At 48.0% G+C, this 20,563-nt stretch overlaps 1 protein-coding gene across 9 annotated transcripts; it reads left to right on the top strand.

The window, feature by feature from the left end:
- Window positions 1–140: 140 nt before the first annotated feature.
- Window positions 141–19,654, top strand: LOC112852238 (C-C chemokine receptor type 3). Of its 9 annotated transcripts, none has more exons than XM_086698423.1 (5): window positions 3,559–4,287; window positions 4,603–4,748; window positions 5,407–5,497; window positions 9,066–9,106; window positions 18,167–19,654. In XM_086698423.1, the coding sequence occupies exons 4-5, from the start codon at window positions 9,070–9,072 to the stop codon at window positions 19,255–19,257; spliced, it is 1,128 nt and encodes a 375-aa protein (XP_086554549.1). In that variant the 5' UTR covers window positions 3,559–4,287; window positions 4,603–4,748; window positions 5,407–5,497; window positions 9,066–9,069; the 3' UTR covers window positions 19,258–19,654. The 9 variants fall into 9 exon arrangements, with proteins under 9 accessions (XP_086554552.1, XP_086554549.1, XP_086554548.1 ...); XM_086698422.1 differs by having other exon boundaries at window positions 4,603–4,758; XM_086698420.1 differs by having other exon boundaries at window positions 4,603–4,785.
- The last annotated feature ends 909 nt before the right edge of the window (window positions 19,655–20,563 follow it).

Genomic DNA, 20,563 nt, shown 5'->3' with positions numbered 1-20,563 from the left:
AACATTTCTGGCTGCTATTTGGGCGAAGGAGAAATGAGCTTAAAGATCTGTTATCTGCCGTCCCTTCTATTTCCTGTCTCTCTTGTCTATTTTTGTTAATGTCTATTTGTTTTTGAGAGAGACAGAGTGCGAGCAGGGGAGGGGCAGAGCGAGAGGGAGACACAGAATCCGAAGCAGGCTCCGGGCTCCGGGCTGTCAGCACGGAGCCCGACCCGGGGCTCGAACCCACAAACAGCGAGATCACGACCTGCGCTGAAGTCGACGCTTAACCGACTGAGCCAGCCAGGCGCCCCATTGTTTCTGTAGGCCTTTGGGCTTCACAGGAGGGCAGTGTGCAGTGGACAGAGGGAACCCAGAAACACCCTGGACCCCCAGCGAGCCAGAAGCAGGCCGTGCCGGCTGCAGAAGCCCTCCCACGACCCCCCTGGGAAAATGTGGGTGAGTGGAAGCATGTGGTCCGAGCTCAGTCTCTGCGCCCCGGCTGGGCCCCAAGACCCGGGGCCCAGGAGCTGGTGACCGGAAGATGGGTGACCCTCAAGGAAGCTCGGACGCTCTACTGCTCTGCAATCACTTCCTTTCACACATGCAAGGCTGAGGTTGACCTGAGCTCTCCTGCAAGAACCTTCTGGCCACCCCCCCACCTCCCTGCCCCAGAGCTTCTGAAGGTTCTGTGTTTGTTTCTCCTGCCGATGCCCCTATATTCCCAAGCTGCCTTCTGTTCGGTTTGATTTGTGGCTGTTCCTCTGAAATGTTTCTGCATTCGTGTATGTGACCTTGAGAATCTGGAAGATCACAGGGTATTGGTGTTTGGGGTCAGGTTTTCCTGTGAGCTTAGCGCCTCGAGGAGCAGGGAAGAAGCACCCCAAATCTCCTGGCCCTCCCAAGGCTGAACAAGCCGCTTGGGGCCTCGGGGAAACCTCTTTGGGCTCTGCCTGTACATTTGGCCCCAAGGGCGTCCTCATCATCAGCTGAAGCTCGGCAGGCACGGGTCCCTCAGCTGGTGGGATAGTGCAGGAGAAAAGAGGAACTCAGTGGATAGTCTACACTCGGGGGTGGAGAGCAGCCCTGCCCTTCACCCTCTCTGTGGCTTTTGCCAAGCCCCTCGCGGACTCTCCATTTTGTCGTCTGCGATGTGAGCATCCCTGCTGACCTCGCGGGCTGTGCGATAGATAGATGATAGAATGGGCCAGAAAGCAGTTTGCAACTGCAGTCATCAGACCGGCATCTCCCAGAGTTCTAAGGAATCCTAGTCTTAAAGAATGTTAACAGGTGCTATTTGAAAGAACACATTTCTTTTTTCTACATTAAAGATAGGATTGGGAGGGGCGCCCGGGTGGTTCAGTCGGTTAAGCGTTTGACTTCGGCTCAGGTCATGAACTCATAGTTCGTGAGTTCGAGCTCCACGTAGGGCTCTGGGCAGACAGCTCAGAGCCTGGAGCCCGCTGCAGATTCTGTCTTCCTCTCTCTCTGCCCCTCCCTGGCTTATGCTCTGTCTCTCTCTCTCTCTCAAAAATAAATAAACATTTAAAAAAACTAAAAAAAAAGGAAGAAGAATCATAGGTGGTTGTGTTTACCCTCACATAAATCAGCCCCCATCGTAAGCTTCTCTAAAGCTTAATCTCTCAATTGGTAGGAAGACGTTGCCCTGACCAGAGCACCCAGGAAGGGCTCCCATGGTTCATTGCTTGCACGTGGAGAACGCTCTGGGGTCCCTCCCGGGAAGATCCAAGCCTCTGCTGAATTCCACATTCCCCGTCGACGTACCCCGAGGTGACTCCGGAACCGTCACCTTTTTAGGCCTCTCCGTGTTGACTTCCCTCTATCGCCATCACCAACAGCTGGCGTGTTCCACAAGGTAAAGAAGTTCTTCGGTTGCTGAAATCACTCCAGGAGAATTCTAAGTCCCCAGCGAGGGGCTGGAGACTGAGCTCAGGGGCGGGTGGCCACTTATCAGACAGAAGCCCCAGCCCCGTCCCTGCCGGCCACCCTCCTTCTCATGAAGGACACTCAATGTCCACACCAGGCTTCCACCCTCCCCGCTGCTGGAGGTGCGGTGACTTTTGAACTTGGGGAGTTTGGAAAGGATAGCGGGGAAGGCTTCGCTCAGCCCTGTCCTCTTCGCCAGGAAAGGGAGCTGCCCGTGGCCCTTGGGGTTGCCTTTGCCTCCATAGATAAAGCATCCAGTTCTGCGGTTTAGTGAACGGGGTCATGTGTGGCCCCTTAATTTCTTAACATCCTCAGAACCAGAGAAGATAAGGGGACAGGTGGGGAGGGCAGGGGTGCTTTTTTCTCTTCCGATGATGCTGAGCACCAGAAAACTGAGGTCGGCCAGAAATGCCACGGAAGTTTAGAGGAGGGGCGGGCAGTTCCAAGCACCTGCTACGTTAAGACACCGTCATCGTGGTGGGGCCCTGGTTGGGCCTTTCCCACAAGCAGGCGGGTTTCATGGGCCACCTCACCTGACCCTCCCATAGATGGAGGTGTTGTTCTTACCTCCGTTTGCAGATGAGGAAACCAAGCACCATTCCAGCTGCCTGGACCCAGGAGTCCAGTCTTTCTAAGCAGAAAAGGATGTCCTCACGGGGGAGCTGGGCCTTCACTGTGGACGGGGTGCAGACCAGCAGAGAGGGGAGAGGGTGAGACTGCCCGAGGCGTGTCTGGACCAGTGAGTCCCCCGTGAGGCTTGAATGGGAGACTTGGGGCAGAAAGAGGGTCCCCAGAAATGCAGCAGGAAGCCTTGGAGTTAGGCAAGGCCTCTGGCATTTTCTAACCCAGCCTCTCACCTGTGGAGAGAGTTTTCCTTATTCTCTGGTCCCTGTGGCTGTGGTACCTGGCCCCCGGGAGCTGCCCTCGCAGGGCTGAATACAAAGGCCACTCAGGCCATGCGTCCCCAGCTCCATCAGGGGGCTCCCAGGATGGTCCCCCTTGTGGGACACATTGCAGAGACTTCTTGTTCTCTGGGGCAGAAATCTGCCTCGTGGCAGCCTCTCCCCACCCGGGGATGCCCCACAGAGCCCAAGGGAAAGGCCGACTCTATCATAATATAGCACAACTTCCTATCTCTTTCTTCCTACCAGACGTTTCCGGTTTCTCTAACTCTTCTCTGGCAAGGCTTCTGCTGACCCCTCTGACACTGAAGCCTGGCTACCAAGCTGGCTCAAACTCGAGCCTCCGGGATGTCCATGAGCCTTCCCGACAGACTCCTTCCTTTCTCCCCCCATCTTTTCTTTGCCATTGGCAGTGTGTGTCACAGTCCCGCGTACATAAGAGATGTTTGATAGACGCTTGGCGAACTGCTTTGACGTCGTCCACGTGGCCAGTTTGTCAAAGGTCACGCCTCTAAGGTCAGAGCTCTTCCCACAAATGTTGGGTGATGCCTGCGCGGTGCCCAGCGTCGCGACAGGCGCCCCGGACCCATCAGCACATAGAGCCCGCACACGTGTCACGGTGGTAGCCTAGCCACAGCTCATGTTTGCTTAGCCCTGTGTATCCTACAGAGTCTTTCTTCCGTATTTATCTTAGTCGATTCCATGGCAACCTGATGATTTACAGGTGAGAAGGCTGAGGTCCAGCACGATCTGCTGATGAAGGTTATGGAGCTATTCGGTCACACGGAAAGGCACTTCTCGGGTCTTCTGGGGACGCCTAACCCTGCGCTCCACCTCGACTCATCAAGGTCTCCTCTAGAGCTCTGGGGAATAACTAGGTTATCCCGCGGTCCTCATCTTGCCTTCGCGGGTAAGTTCTGATTTAATTTAAAAACTCCCTTTGGTATTGAAGTATAATTGACATACAATGTTATATCCGTTGCAGGTGCATAGCCTAGTGATTCGAACTACCTTCCCTACCTTATTTCATGCTCACCACGATAAACGTAGTTACCGTCTGCCACTCGATTTTACTTTTTGCCCTGCCCCCTGCCCCGGGTCAAAGCAATGTTTATTCAAGAATTATCTGCCCCCCTCCAAAAAGAGAAAAAGAAAGAGAGAGAGAGAGAGGACAATGCCAAGAGAATGCAGAACCCCGAAACGGCTGCTGAACATCAGTAGTGTTCATCTCAAAGATTACTCAACTGAGGGTTTAGTATGTAATTCCAGCAGCAGAAAAGAAGAACTGTACTGAACTTGATAACTTTCTGAAAACTTGCAGAGCAGCGAGCCTGTTTAAAAGGGGAAGCCGTCTTGTGTCCTACCTTCCCAATGCCTCTGATCAGACGGCTTCTCCATTTCGTGCGTGGCGAGAACTAAGCTGTCCCCGGGTGCAGAAAGGACTTTGCTAAAGTCACAGGTACCATTTGCCTTCTTTCTCTTCTCTTCCGGGCAAGAACCTACTACATTGTGATAGAAGTCGCTCGCTTAAAAGTGATTTCCGGGTAGACCGCCAGGTTTCCAGGAACAAGGAGATGGAGAGAGGGGTCCAGGCAGGGCAAGCGGTGCCTCTCCAGAGTGCTCTTGGATTGCAGAGGCAGAGGAGAGGGTGATTTAGTAGGTGGTATGGGGCCAAAGTAGGAGAGTTTGTTGTGACACATGTCCATTTTCTTCTTGCTTTCTCCCACTTTCCTTCTTTCCCCCACCCGTGCTCTGATACCCTTGCCTCTCCCAGTCATCCACACTTGGCCTTTTGTACCTCATCAGTCAGCATGCCCACGGCTGGGCCCATCGTATGTTCTCCGTGCCTTCATAAATTCTCAACTACTGAGGACATGACCGCTCCAAGTTAGCCATTTCGCGTGTATCGATGTTGACTTCGTAAGAAACAGTCCGTGAAAATAGAGCTTGCATATACGTGTGTACATACATCTACATAGTGCAGTTGTATATATACACGTGTATTTTAAGCGTTCATTGAAAATCCACCCTAAGTCAGGCTATGATGATGAATCAGTGAATCAAATGATTTGGTCTTCGTGTCTGGATCTACACGGTTGACTGTTTGTTTTTCCTAGACCTGTCCTAGAGGATAGGGGTAGAAATCCCTCCCAATCTTTTGGGAAACCTTGGACTGATGCGGGTGGAAGTTAACAGTTGTTTGACCGGTGTTTAGAGGGAGGGTGATGGGAGTATGGGGACTTTGGTACACGGAAGTGATAGGGGTATTTGTAGCTCTTTTCAGACGGTGGTGATGATTACATTGAACCAGGTAGGCTGAGTTATTTCTCTTGGGGCAAGAATCGTATGACTCAACAAGAAAAAAGCAGATGTACCCAGCATAAAATGGGTAAAGGGCACCGCCAGATAATTCACAGAAAAGGAAATATGGATGATTACCAATTACAGTTTTAAAAAATGCTCAGTAATTAAACAAATATTAGTTACACAATAATGACGTCTCTTTTGCCCATATACATGGCCAATTTTTTTTTTCTTTTCTGTCTTCTTGGTGTTGATGGATGCTTGCTGAGATTAGAGCCATCACCTGCTACTGCCCAGAATATATACATCGCTGAACACTTTCTGGAAGCAATTTGACAAAACGCATCAAGAGACTTAGAAAACAGGTAGAAATTGTGCTTTGGGAAACCTACTCTAGGGAAATAATTTTAAAAAATACAAAGATGTTTATTACAGTATTATTTATAAAAGTGTAAATCTGGAACAACTTAATCGCACACCAATAAGACAATGATTAAATAGCCATGAATATCTATACAATATGTTGGTGTCTTTTCAAGTTATATTTCCTTTATTTAAAAAATTTTTTAATGTTTATTTATTTTTGAGAGAGAGAGAGAGAGAGCACAAGCAGGTGAGGGACAGAGAGAGAGAGAGAGGGAAGCAGAGGATCTGAAGCAGGCTCCATACTGATGGCAGAGAGCCCGATGTGGGGCTCAAACTTACGAACCATGAGACCATGATCTGAGCTGAAGTCGGACCCTTAACCGACTGAGCCACCCAGGGGCCCCTACAAATTATATTTTCAAATAATTACTAGCCACATGGAACAGGGTGCAAGATACAACATTTAAAATATCAGAATACAGAGGGTCACCTGCGTGGCTCAGTCGGTTGAGCGGTTGACGTTGGCTCAGGTCACAATCTCGTGGTTCATGAGTTCAAGCCCTGCGACAGGCTTTGTGTGGACAGCTCACAAGCCCGGAGCCTGCCTCACATTTCATGTCTTTCCCTCTCTCTACCCCTCCCCCACTCACACTCTGTGTCTCCCGGTCTCTCAAAATTGAAGAAATGTTAAAAAAAATATATCAGAACACAGAAACGATATAAAAGTGTGATATGGTACCTAGAAAGGAGATCTGGGGCAGAGGTTCTTTCTCCGTTTTATGTGGTTTTACCCCAACCATGCTATTTTGACTACACAGTCATGCCTTCCCTATGAAAACATATTCCTCACAATCATCTCTTTCAACTAAATGACAGATCAACCTGCAATACAATTAAAATTCAACCACACTTGAAACACCCCATGTTGAAATATAAAGAGTCAATCTAATCTTTGGGCAAGAAAGTTGGTAAGGATATCCAAAATCACTGGAGTGCCCAGGTGGCTCGGTCGATCAAGCGTCCGACTTTGGCTCGGGTCATGATCTCGTAGTCTGTGAGTTCGAGCCCCGCATCCGGCTCTGTGCTGATGGCTCGGAGCCTGGAGCCTGCTTCGGATTCTGTCTCCTTCTCTCTCTGCCCCTCCCGTGCTTGTGCTGTCTCTCAAAAATCAATAAATGTAAAAAAAAAAAAAATTTAAATAAAAAAGAATATCCCAAATCACTTGGCAGGTGGATAAAACCAAGTCACTTAAAATGAACTGACCACACTCCAGCACAGAGTGTAGCCTTTGCTCTAGTAACTAATGATAATGATCAGCAGATGTGGAAGTCCTTGTGCTGCCCTAAAATACAGTGCTGAGAGGTTCTTGTGTGTTTCCGGGGAGGGAGCTTCCTGGCTCGCCAAGCAGCCCGTTCTGTTCCCACACAACCTGGTAGTTCCCACATGTCCTTCCCCAGGTGGGCCTGACTGTGGTCTCCTCCAATGCCGTCAAGTTTCTGCGCTCTGGGAGTCTACTCCCTCCTCTGCAGGAAAAGCTATCACGTCAGTCCATCTCAAAGGGACCTAAAACATTGCCTAATCCAAACCTTTCGTAAAAAAGATTAGAGGGACGCCTGGGAGGTTCAGTCCGTTGAGCTTCTCACTCTTGGTTTTGCTCAGGTCATGATCTCATGCTTTGTGCATTCAAGACGGCCTTGGGCTCTGTGCTGACAGTGTGGAACCTGCTTGGGATTCTCTCTCTCTCTCTCTCTCTCTCTCAAACTCTCTCAAAATAAATAAACTTAAAAAGAATCTTAAAAAAAAAAAAAAAAGATTAGAAAACTTGGGTCCAGACCAAAGACTGGCAAAAACAAAAACAAAAACAAACAACAAACAAAGAAACACAAACTAAAATTAATCTGAGGATTTGAAGCCTCTTATTTTTCATACAAAACATTCTGAGTTCTGTCAGCCACGGCTGATGTTTCTGGACCTTTCTCACCCTAGCCTGTCCTGTACTCCAGATTGACATTAACCCTCTTAACATGGGGTACCTGGGACAGAACATCATATTTCAAATGTGTAGTCTGAACAGTGAGAAGCAGGGCGAAAATTATTCGATTCAGTCCGGAAGTGTTCAGTAAGCAACTGTCACTTGTCAGGAGTCCTACGGGCACAGTGACCAGTCGCTAGTTCCGCACTGTCCACTCTGGTGACGACTTGCACATGCGGTGACTTCAATTTAAATTCACTACATTTAAATAAAATGAAAAGGTCAGCCACATTTCGAGCGCTCAACAGCCATTTGGCGAGGGGTGCCTCGTTGGACAACACAGACCCAGAACATGTCCATCATTGCAGAAGAGTTCTGTTGGGTAGCACCACACCAGATAACTCTTTTGACTATTCCAGGTTCTCTGTAAAAAAAAAAACAACAAAAAAAAAAGCGAAAGGTTGGGAGGCCTGGCTTCACTGTAGAGTGGGAAGCAATCCAAGTAGCTAGTTGGAGAGGTAATTGGATGAATAAATGAAGGGGCAGCTGGGTAGAGACGTCGATGGAGAATCAGGTATGTGGATTTCCTTTCTTCTGGGTGATCTATCAATACAGATTAAAATTGAGTTCGCTCTCAGGGTCGCTGTGTCACAGCGCTGACATTCTTTATTTTGCTTCTTGCCTAAGCTCGAGGAGGTTGGAGGGTATGTAACTGAGGAACAGAAAACAGGTTCATAAAATTCAGGAGACATTTCATGTCCCCTAAGAGTAGGGGAGCCGTAAGAATCAGGGTGGCCCAGGAGCGTCTGCGTGGCTCAGTCAGTTAAGTGTCTGACTCTTGATCTCGGCTCAGGTCTTGATCTCAGGGTTCTTGAGTTCAAGCCCCCCTTTGGGCTCCGCACTGAATGCGAAGCCTACTTAAAAAAAAAAAAAAGAAAAGAAAAAGGAATCACTGTGGCCTGGGTCCTACCTCCAGAAATTCTGGTTTAACTATTCAGGGGTACAGCCTGGCATTGGGATTGCAAAATCTCCCCAGCGTTTGCCAAGAGCAGCCAGGGCTAAGAACAATTGCCGTAGCCAACTTCTTCTCTCTGTGGAAATCCCCTCCCGTAATGTCTCTATCAGGCAGCCACCCACCCTCTGCTTAGGCGTCTCTAGTTACAGTCTGCTCAGCACCTCACATGTCATTTGGGATGATCCCCCTCAAGCTCTTTGTTTCTTTTTTTAAAAATTTTTTTGGATGTTTATTTTTTTGAAAGAGAGAGAAAGAGAGAGACAGAGAGAGACAGAGTGTGAGCAGGGGAGGGGCAGAGAGAGAGAGGGAGACACAGAACCCGAAGCAGGCTCCAGGCTCTGAGCTGTCAGCACAGAGCCTACTCGGGGCTTGAACACATGACCTGTGAGATCATGACGTGAGCCGAAGTTGGACGCTTAACCAACTGAGCCACCCGGGCGCCCCTCAAGCTTTTTCTTATGTGGTGTTTGACTTTGCCTCTTGGAACGACCTCCTGTGGTTGACGGTGAATCACATTTAGGTTCTTATCTACACACCGGTACCTCGTTCTCTTTCCTACCCAAAGTGTCTTTTCTCCTAGGTGGATGGATACCTCTGGCTCCTTCAACTCATCTTTACCAGGTAGGGTTTCTTCTCCACTGCATTCCAGTTTGGGCAATGTTCACATTCAGTGTCTTGCCTGGGACCTAGCACAGGGCTCTGGATGTAGTCTCAGACCACTTTAAAATCCCATCACATGCTAACCTGTCATTCTAGCTGACCATAAGGTTAGCATGTGATGGGCTTTGAAAACAAAGCCAAACCCAAAACTTCCTGCCTAAGATCAGCAACAGGCAGCATTGTTTGAAACAGCAAAGCGTATCTGTTGATAGGAGACTGGCTAAATAAACTGGTTTATCCACACAGTGGATTCTCTGCAGCAGGAACAAAGAGAACCTTCCACTGCTAAGTGAAAAAAGCAAGGTGCGTGATGATGAATGTAGTGTTCTGCTTTTATGCAGCCAACAGGGTAAGATTAGAAAATATCTACCTGGGGCGCCTGGGTGGCGCAGTCGGTTAAGCGTCCGACTTCAGCCAGGTCACGATCTCACAGTCCGTGAGTTCGAGCCCCGCGTCGGGCTCTGGGCTGATGGCTCAGAGCCTGGAGCCTGTTTCCGATTCTGTGTCTCCCTCTCTCTCTGCCCCTCCCCCGTTCATGCTCTGTCTCTCTCTGTCCCAAAAATAAATAAACGTTGAAAAAAAAAATTAAAAAAAAAAAAAAAAAGAAAATATCTACCTGCTTACGCTTGTGTATGGAAGCCCTGGGAAGGAAGAGCAGTTACCCACACGGTTGAGCGGGGGTGTTGGGGGGCAATTTTCTGCGTGCCTTCGGAGCCGAGGCCCGGCAGTGTTTGTTGTAGATTACCTTTTCAAGGATGTTTTGTAGAAACGGCCTCGGAAGACAGAACATCTCTCTCCAGGGCAGACAAAGAGTTTTGTCTGCTATCTGGTGAAATTCAAATAATGTTTCCCTCCTAGGCAAAGACTAGGCAGGCTTGTTGTCAGCCCCGTATGAACGATTGGAGGTTCCTGGACTCAGATTCCTCGGCTGTGAGGCAAATCTGCTGTACGTGCGACTTGGGGGCAGGGAGAACCGTGAACTTCAAGTTCACGTGTCTGCTGTGCCATGAGCAATACATCCTGTGTCCTTTATCTAATGGGCACGTGCCTTCTGCTGGTATCCACGAGGAAGTGGCAGGCTTACTTGTTAGCCTACGGGTAGGATAAGATCTTAGACCCTTCACAGTTCTTGACGGAGAAGAGACACATGGGGATGTGCTGTAGGATGAGACTTTTTATTGTGTATCTTCTCATAGCATTAGGTTTTGAACCATATGATTGTGTCTATTACCTACTCAGTCATAACTCTCATGACATTTGAAATAAAAATGTTACTCTTGTAAAAAAAAAACCAACTTTTGTCATGTAAATTTAGATTAAGTTAGTGGAAGTTTTCTGCAGATTATGGGAAGTGATGATTTCTTGGCATCCCCAAGGTGGGCAGAATTAAGTGCCCAGTAGAACTCTCCTGATTCCTGGTTCCATAATTTGCCAGGAATTAATCTGTTATCTATCTATCTATCTATCTATCTATCAATCATCTGTCTCTGTCTCTATCCCTTACCTGTCATCTTTGTGAGAGATAATCTGACCTCTGATACCTCTCTGTCGGTAAGGAAATGGATTAATATAATCCGGCGTTCCCATCAGGTTATTTAATTTGGTTGAGGTCCAAACTTATTCCTAGAAATTCAAAGTCCTCATTTAGTATAACTAAAGATGTTAACAAAGGCTGAAATGTCTGGTTGAAACCATTGGATACCAATCATTGTAAGTTTTCTAGAACCTTGGGTCATGGACCACAGACCGGATATTTGTGGAAAGAGAAGCATTTCTGTTCAGATGGAAGAAATGTTTGCTCTTCCGAAGTCATATTTTACCACCTTGGACAAGATCTTAGACATTTTGGAAGGGCCAAAGAACTTGAAAAACAAAGGTCAACGGGTGGAGGGGAGGAGAGTTCATATACAGTTCTAGGCGTATAATAATATACACGCTGGGTCAGTGTTCTAGATGCTCTCGAGTGTTAGTTCAGATAATCCTCACCTCACTCCTCAGTGCACAGAATACATTCTTTGCTTGGCTTCTGGGACACCAGCTCTCCTGGTTTGGCTCCTACCTCACCGTCCACTCCTTCTGAGTCTCTCGTGCTGCGTCCTTGAGACAGAGAGAGACAGGGCATGAACGGGGGAGGGGCAGAGAGAGAGGGAGACACAGAATCGGAAGCAGGTTCCAGGCTCCGAGCCGTCAGCCCAGAGCCCGACGCGGGGCTCGAACTCACGGACCGCGAGATCGTGACCTGAGCTGAAGTCGGACGCTTAACCGACTGAGCCACCCAGGCGCCCCCAAAATGGATTTTTTTCAAAAAATGTGTATTTATTTATTTTGAGACAGAGGAGCGTTGCGGGGGCATGCGTGGGGGGGAGGGGCAGAGGGAGAGGGAGAGAGAAGAGAATCCCCAGCGGGCTCCATGCTGCCCGTGCAGAGCCCTAGGCAGGCTCGATCTCACCTGAGCCAAAATCAAAAGCCAGATGTTTAACCAACTGAGCCACCCAGGCGCCCCTACAAAACGGGTCTTAAATTAGCCGTATCGTTTTTCACCCAGCCGACAAGAACTCGTTCGCCTTTACTTCTAAAAGCATTCAGGGGGTGCCTGGGGGGGCTCAATTCGGTTGAGCATCTCACTTGGGCTCAGGTCATGATCTCACAGCTTGCGAGTTCGAGCCCCGGTCGGGCTCTGTGCTGTCAGCACGGAGCCTGCTACGGATCTTATGTCCGCACCACCCCCCCCCCCCCGCCCCCGTCTGCCCCTTCCCTGCTTGTGCTCTCTCTCTCTCAAAAATAAATAAATCTTAAAAGCAAAAAAAGCATTCAGACAAGTCCGAGAAACATTGCAAACGATTAGCTCAGGGTATATCTCTGGCTTTGGCTGCCATAGACTGTAGTTCTAATATTGTGGAGAGTCATGACTTCCACATACAGTAGGACACCCACAGTGAGGAGGTGATGCCCAGAGAAAGGAGTCCACCATCACGCCAAAGGTCCCCGTCCTGTGGGCAGATGCTGACGGGCAGGTGAGGCTATAGAGAGCCCAGGTTTCTTTGAGTCAAGAACACTGCGGATCAAGTCCCAACTTAGCCGTTTGCTCTCTGTGTGATCATAAGTTAGGGAATTTCTCTGAGAGGGAGACACGGAATCCGAAGCAGGCTCCGGGCTCTGAGCTGTCCGCGCAGAGCCCGACGCGGGGCTCAAACCCACAGAACCGTGAGATCGTGACCTGAGCCGAAGTCGGACGCTTAACCGACTGAGCCACCCAGGCGCCCCGAAATGTTCATTTTCTAATCCCTTCAAGACCACATGTATTCAGAAAGTCTCCTGTTTTTATCTTTTTCCGGCTTAGGTCCAATGGTTTAGTGGAATGCATGCAAATGGAATCAGGAATATTGAAGAATATGTGACAAAGGTGATGTTCGAAGCCTGAGGAGGAGAGGGTGGTTATTCACCCATTTATAGAGAAGGAAATAGATGGCACTTCGTGCCACATATCAAACTAAATTCACAGTGGGTTAGAGATGCGTAGGTATGAAATGTTGAACCGCAAAGATACTAAGATATATACAAACATTCATGACATCTGGGATGTGGATGTCCTCACTGAATGGAACCCCAATGTGATAATAGCGTGGGTTTTAGAGCAAAAGGGCACAGGATCAAGTCCCAGTTCTGCTGTGCACAGAATAGCCTCAGGCAACTGACCAAGCTTTGCCAAGCCTCTGTTTGCTCATCTACAAAGTGGGGATGGGAAAACCTACCTTGCAAAGTTGTGAGATCAAGCAAACTACGTGAAATGTTTGGCCTAAGGAAGGTTCAATTACCACTGACTTTTTTTTTAATGTTTATTTTTGAGAGAGAGAGAGTGGAGGAGGGGCAGAGAGAGAAAGAGAGAGAGGGAGAGAAGGAAAAAGGATCCCAAGCAGGCTCCTGGCTGACAGCAGAGAGCCTGATGCAGGGCTCCAACTCACGAGCCGGGAGATCATGACCTGATCTGAAATCGAGAGTCGGCAGCTCAACCGTCTGAGCCACCCGGGTGCCCCCTAAAGAGAAATTTCTAAGAAAAATCTCCCTTCCCCCAGTCTGGTGGTTGTATGTTAGCTCCACCCAAGCTCAAAGAGGAAAACCAAACATCAAGATCTTTAAAACAAAATTCAAATGCTCTCTACCTCATGTGACTTCCACGTCAAGTTTCTTAGATCTCAGGGTGTGGTTTCAGGTGCTGATGAGTACGCGCTTCAGCTTATAATTTGTCCACGTTTTCAACCCACTTACCTTGAGAAAGCGTGTTTGCCAAATCTTCCAGCTGTCCTTGCTAGAAGGAGGCATCTGCCGTTAGTGACAGTTTAATTGGTAAGGGAATTTAGACAACTTCCACATCTTACAACTTTAAAAATTACCTGGGACGCCTGGGTGGCTCAGTCGGTTAGGCATCCGACTTCGGTTCAGGTCACGATCTTAAGGTGAGTTCGAGCCCCGTGTCGGGCTCTGCACTGACAGCTCAGAACCCGGAGCCTGCTTCGGATTCTGTGTCTCCCTCTCTCTCTGCCCCTCCACTGTTCATGCTCTGTCTCTCTCTCAAAAATAAATGAGCATTTAAAAAGTTTTTAAAAATTACCGTCCCCCCCCCCCTACAACTATTTTCATTATTTGCTCATTGCTTTTTATATGCATACAGTTTCACGATGTCGCGGTCTTACTACACGCACTTTATATTCTCTTCATTTCCCACGACCACTTGTTGGTGATTCCACCTGGTTTTAGTGAACTAGTTTTAGTGACTGTAGAATAATCTGTTGCATCAGTGGACTACGAGTTGTTCAAAATCTCCTTCATGTGTCAAACCTTTCAACAGTTTCCATTTCTCTTGTTTCTTTCTGTTACGAAACGAGGCCACAAGGAACATCTGTACCTTGTGATTTGATTCGGCAGATTTCTTCCCCTTGGGGTAAATTCCTCAGAGTAGAACCGCTGGCTCAAAGCCACGTGTACTTTGTTGATTCTTGTTGTTTATAACATTTCAAAAACTTATTGAACCAAGTTACATTACATCAGCAATGCCTTATTGTTCTCGGCTTGCCCCAACCTCACCAGCATTGATGGAGTGACATCACTTACTTTTTTTTTTAATGTTTATCTATTTTTGAGAGAGAGTGCAAGCGAGGGAGGGGCAGAGAGAAAGGGGAACCGAGGTTCCAAAGCACGGAGCTGACAGCAGAGAGCCTGATGTGGGGCTCGAACTCACAAACGGCGAGATCATGACTCGGGCTGAAGTCGGAGGCTCAACTGACTGAGCCGCCCAGGCGCCCCTACTTTCTTTTTTTTTGACATTCCAAACTTCAATATATTTTCTAAAGAAGAGTCTCTAATTCTAGATGACGGGGGGAGGGGGAGGGCTCCTCTCCTTCTGACTCCAGGAATTGCGAGAGGAAGAGTCCAAGGTCACCGAAGAAAGCAGTTGTGCTCGGGGGTTCCTGTCTCCCCCATCCAGGCTTTGACCAGAGTTAGAGGGTGTGAAGGGCTGTTTGATGAATTGGGAAGGGGACCCTCGCAGACCCTCCTCTCTGCAAGTCGCTTTCTTATTCACATGGGTGGCCGGCACAGTTAAGCTGGTGGTCAGGGGGAAAAATCATTTCATCTGTACCCTCGAGTGTCCCTGGGTTTGTCCATGGCACGGACACGGAGTCAAGGAGCAGTGTGTCTGCTCAGTGCCTGTCAGTTCAGGAGAAGGTGCCAGAAGCCTGATGACGTGGCAGCCACAGAGGGCCCCCCACGCCAGCCAGAGCTGCAGAGGTCACTATGCCCAGGGATGATTGAGAATGAATGGATCGTGAGGCCATGAGCCACGAAACAGCAGGTGCCAGCAGAAAGTTCAGGGTCGGGACCAGGTGGCCCTTCCTCAGCAGACACCAGCCACATGACTAGGACTGACAGAAGACCAGGGCGCCTTCTTCCCAGTCCCCCCATGCAGGCCCCTCCCCCACATCTCCACTGCCATCTTCGAAAGGCCCAATGAGAGGAGATGAGAAGCCAAAATTAATAAGCTGGCAACGTAAACAGGATGAGAAAAACTAAAGCCGTCCTTCAAATGAATGGGTCAGGCTAAGTTTAAACCACTCTGGACTGCAATTTGTGAATCCTTCTTCCTGCTGCCCGGTGGAAAGCTGGTAAGATCCAAATCGTTTTTGGAGACTGAAGAAACTTCATTTGCGTTGCGTAGCTGAGGTGCCCTGTGAGCAGTTTTAGAGAACCAGCTAAGGTAGTGGGAATGCAGTTTTTGGTAAAACTCGCACCCGTGCATGCATATCTGCATCAAGAAATGCTCGTAGTGGTGAAATCTGGGGTGGTTTTTACTTTTGTGTTTTTGCTTTCCTTTACTGTTGCTTCCTATTGGCTGTTACTGTACCATCCTTCCAAAAATGCAAAAAGACCTTTTTAAAAAAATGTTTATTCATTTATTTATTTTGAGAGACAGAGTGCAAGCAGGGGAGGGGCAGAGGGAAAGGGAGAGAGAGAGAATCTTAAGTAGGATCCACACCCAACGTTGAGCCGGACATGGGGCTCGATCCCACGACCCTGAGATCATGACCTGAGCTGAAATCAAGAGTCGGATGCTCAACCAACTGAGACACCCGGGTGCCCCCAAAAAGACATTTTTGAAAGCCTAATTCAAACCTCTTGACAGTTTCAGACCTAAATATTCATTTTGCTCTGGACTATGGAGACAGATGAAAACCATTTCAGTTTTCGTATCTCTGACCCCATGTAATTAGTCGTCAAAGGACTTGGCTTCTGACTCCAGAGAGCCTGCATTCCTCCCTGTGCCTTGCACCCCAGAACCCCCAAAAGATTCTACAGTCTGATCGTGGTCATGTTGAAAGTGACACACAAATTAAAGTTATGATCATCGAGTTGGACAAAACCCCAGTGAATTTTTTTTTTTTTAATTTGACTTGTTTTTAGATCAGCCTCGGAGAAAAGGAAAAATAATAGAAATATTAAGTAGAGGCTTCTATACTTTTGCTCTTGGGAGCAACTGACTCTGTTTATTTTTTGCTTTCGGCATTAAAGTTTACAGGCGTGCTCTCTGTGATTATAGATGCGTGATCTACAAAATAATGGGTATTTTTTTTCCCTCAGAGGCTGTGGATTGTGCCATTAGGGGTAAGAATGCTGAAAAGATCATACAATCAGCTGTTTTTCAGTGCCGTTTTCCACCTAAAAGCCTGAGTGTGTTACTTATCAGTGTGCTGCCCTGGGACAGAGCCATGAAAATAGATTAAGTTCCATCTAAGAGACCCTATTTCTTCCTACGTTGATATGAAACATCTTCTCATTGCCTTCCTTTTGGTTCTGCTTCTACGAATTTTACAGCCTCTTTGATCTTACTTGATCCTGAACATAACTTCAAGTGGTATCATGATTCTTACGTGCGGGATGAGTAAATGAGGCTCGAAGTTCAGCTCTCGCCCCCAAGTCCTACAGCTGGTGGCAGGAACGGCCAGGGATGCCTCCTGCCCGTGTCCAATCTCGCTTTGACTACCCAGGACCTTGACAGGTGCTGACCTTTGGGGTCTCATGATTTTATTAAGAAGCAAAGACAGTGCCTCGCCATTGGCTCTAATTATTGCACTCCTGAGATTTACCTTGAGAAATGCCACTGACCTCTGGTCACATCTTTATACTTGTCCCTTCCTCAGAGAAAGGAGAAAGTCAGTAGGACTTCTTCCAAGGAGACAGGGCAGAGATGAACAGGAACTCCTTCCTCATCTGTCTTTCCTTCTTCTCCAGTGAAGTCTGTGATCTTAAGAGCAGGCACTGGCTTTAGGGATCCTTGTTTAAAAAACATCAACTCTGCGAAGAAATTCCGTTAGCCTAACCCTCCTACTCGGCAGGGACTTTATGAAGCAGGGACTCTAGGGGGTCTGCTGTTGGCATATGACTGGATTATCTCAGCATTATGAGAAGCAGGAAAAGGGAAGCAGCCTTTGTTTATTGCTTATAACTGTAATGGCTATAATAGTTGGTAACAACTAGAATGGTGAGGTCTTTCAAAGTTAAACAGGTTTTTTTAATGTGTATTTATTTTATTTTATTTTTTGTTAGAAAAACTTTTTTGACACTTATATATTATTGAGAGACAGAGCGTGAGCAGGGGAGGGGCAGAGAGAGGGGGCACAGAACCCGAAGCAGGCTCCAGGCTCTGAGCTGTCAGCACAGAGCCCGACGCGGGGCTCGAACTCACGGACCGCGAGATCGTGACCTAAGTCAGAGTCGGACGCCCAGCCAACTGAGTCACCCAGGTGCCCCAAAAGTTAAACTTAGTGATTTTTTGTTTTTGAATCTAGTGAGGAGAAACCTGGACAATGAAACTGAAAATCTAGCCTGAACTTTTATATTTACTTGTTAGAGGATTTGGGGTAAATTACTAAACTGCTCCGAGGTTGAGAGTTTCCCCATCAGCTCTGATGAACGGCGCATTGTTAAGGGGCCACAGAGAGGGGTAGTTCTTTGTACTGATAACAATCACTATGATCGCAACCATTTGGTTTTGAAACAGGCGAGATGATTTCAAAAGTCGTATATAAACTGTAAAACATAAAATTCAAAATGCCTGAAAAGATATGGCGACAATAATCAGTATAATATTATTATTATCACTCTCCAGCCTGCTTTTTCCTGTTTTGTGTTTCTTCAAACGCTTGCAGAAATGAACGCCTTCTTTCTTCACCCCATCCACCACCTTTCTGTTCCTTTTCCCTTGGTGAATCGCGCTGACTTTCAAAACTTCACAGCTTTCATGCCTGATGCCTCCCCGCACAGCCTCCCGGACATACTTCTAAACATGCGCTAAAGATCATTGAAGTATCTAGGTTGTATCTAGGTTGTTTAATCATATGTGGTTTTGTGGGTAAATGGATAAATCAATGGGCGTGGCTCGCCAAGGGTGACCGTACCTAATCGTGGGGTTGTTTTTTGTTTTTGTTTTTGTTTGTCGTCGTCGTCGTCGTCGTTGTCTTTCTATCATAGGGACAATGGAGGCTTTGATGGCCGGAACTGAGACGGTGACAGCGGATGCGTCTGTCAGGACCACACTGTTCGACTATGAGTTCTCGCTGCCATGTGAAAAACTCAACGTCAAGGAGCTGGGCTCCCGCCTCTTGCCCCCACTGTATTCCCTGGTGTTCGTGGTTGGTCTGCTGGGCAACGCGATGGTGGTGGTGATCCTCACAAAATACAGGAGGCTCCGGATCATGACCAACATCTTCCTGCTCAATTTGGCCATTTCTGACTTGCTCTTCCTGTTGACTCTGCTGTTCTGGATTCATTACAGCAGGTGGAACGAGTGGGTGTTCGGCCACTTCATGTGTAAGCTCCTCTCCGGGCTTTACTACATGGGCTTATACAGCGAGATTTTCTTCATCATCCTGCTGACCATAGACCGGTACCTGGCCATCGTCCACGCCGTGTTCGCCCTGCGGACCCGGACCGTCACTTTCGGTATCATCATGAGCGTCCTCACCTGGGGCCTGGCAGGGATAGCAGCCCTCCCTGAATTTATCTTCCATCAGTCCCAAAATGATGCTGAACAGTACATCTGTTTGCCCCTTTATCCAGGAGGCCAAGAGGATAATTGGAAGCGTTTCCATGCTCTGAGCATGAACATCCTCAGTCTGGCCCTGCCTCTGCTCATCATGGCCGTCTGCTACGCGGGAATTATTAGGACACTGCTGAGATGCCCCAATAAAACCAAGTACAAGGCCATCCGGCTCATTTTTGTCATCATGGTGGTCTTTTTCATGTTCTGGACCCCTTACAACCTGGTCCTCCTTCTCTCTGCTTTCCAAACGATCTTCTTTGAGGTCAGTTGTGAGCAGAGCAAATGGCTCGATGTGGCCATGCAGGTGACAGAGGTGATCGCCTACACGCACTGCTGCGTTAACCCCATCATCTACGCCTTCGTCGGGGAGAGGTTCCGGGAGCACCTCAGCCACTTCTTCCGCAGGCACGTGGCCACCAACCTGGGCAGATACATCCCGTTCCTTCCCAGCGAGAAATCAGACCGAGCCAGCTCTGGCTCCCCATCAACGGGGGAACAGGAGCTCTCTTTTGTCTTTTAGGCCAGAAGCGGAAAAATACCTAAAGCGGAGGCGCCGGGCAGATGAAGGAAACACATTAAGTCCATCGCGTTGACTTTAACGCCAGCCCTTTGAACTTCTAGCTCGATGCCGAAACTTGTAAAGACATTAAAGCGTATACACAATGGGGTCAGCAGACCCGTGTGCCCCGGGCGTTAACGGGGGTCACTAGTTAGTCAGTTCACTTGCCGTCCACACAGAAGTTTGCTCGGTTCTCGGAAGAGTTACATCCAGTGTAATGTACCCAAGTGTTAGCTAGTCACTATATGCAGCTATGAGCAGGTAAATCATTTTACAGTTTAAACCTTAACTTTAGCTAGCTGTTGCATAAATGAAACGTATTTCACAAAATACAATAAATCAGTCGCAATACTTTTAATGTGCCTAGCTCTCTCCTTGCTTGAGGAAAAGGCTTTTCCTTCTTTTTTTAGCTTATGTGTATGTACTCTCAGCAGCATAATGGCACGTCACCTTTGTTCCGAGTATTCTTTTTTTTTTCTGAAGTTTATTTATTTATTTTAAGAGAGAGAGAGAAACTCCGACACAGGCTCCTCACTGGCAGCACAGAGCCCGACGCGGGGCTCAAACTCACGAACCATGAGATCATGGCTTGAGCCAAAACCAAGAGTCAGAAACGTAACCGACTGAGTCACCCAGATAGCCTTCTTCCCTCTTTTTATTTTTTTTTTAAGATTTTATTTTTAAGTAATCTCCACACCTAACACGGGATTTGCACTCACAACCCTGAGATCCAGTCACGCGTTCTACCAACTGAGCCAGCCAGGCACCCCTCCACTCCTGCCCTGAGTATTCTTAATAGTGAATGGATTTCCTGTTTACGCCGAATGACCAAATTTCCCATGAGCGACTCAACAGAAGAATTGTGATTTGATATGTTCAGTGTAGAGAATAAAGGCCCTGCTGGTAGAAACTTCTCAGAGCCCTGCAATGTGCAGACACCGTCCTCTTAAACACCAAGCTCACCGTTCGTCCAGCAACTGTGCTTAAGGTGATGTGGACAGGACGCACTAACATTGCCTTCGGTTAAGTGAAGGATGAAAAAAGTGTGTGAGACAAACAATCCCTGACCTGTGAACTCTTCCATCTGGTAGGGGGTGTGAGACAAAGACAGATGACTCCAGAACGAAGAGGAACACACTCAGGGCTCTGCCTGGGCCAGGGAGGGAGAGACCATTTCTAGCTGGAATCTGAGGCAGAAAGACTTCACGGAGGAAGTGGCCTTTGAGCAGGTCTTTGAAAAAAGGACAGGATTTGGAAAGGGAGGGGA

This window comes from Puma concolor, chromosome A2, assembly GCF_028749965.1.
Source record: "Puma concolor isolate L17-30 chromosome A2, mPumCon1.1.hap2, whole genome shotgun sequence".
In the NCBI taxonomy this organism is placed as follows: domain Eukaryota; kingdom Metazoa; phylum Chordata; class Mammalia; order Carnivora; family Felidae; genus Puma; species Puma concolor.
This window is presented reverse-complemented; position numbering and strand designations above follow the sequence as displayed.

Excerpts from the sequence above, each read along its gene's own strand:
- LOC112852238 (XM_025915724.2), top strand. The coding sequence starts at position 9,070 with ATGGATACCTCTGGCTCCTTCAACTCATCTTTACCAG. Across the intron at positions 9,107-18,166 it reads CTTCAACTCATCTTTACCAG|GGACAATGGAGGCTTTGATG; the intron begins GTAGGGTTTCTT and ends TTTCTATCATAG.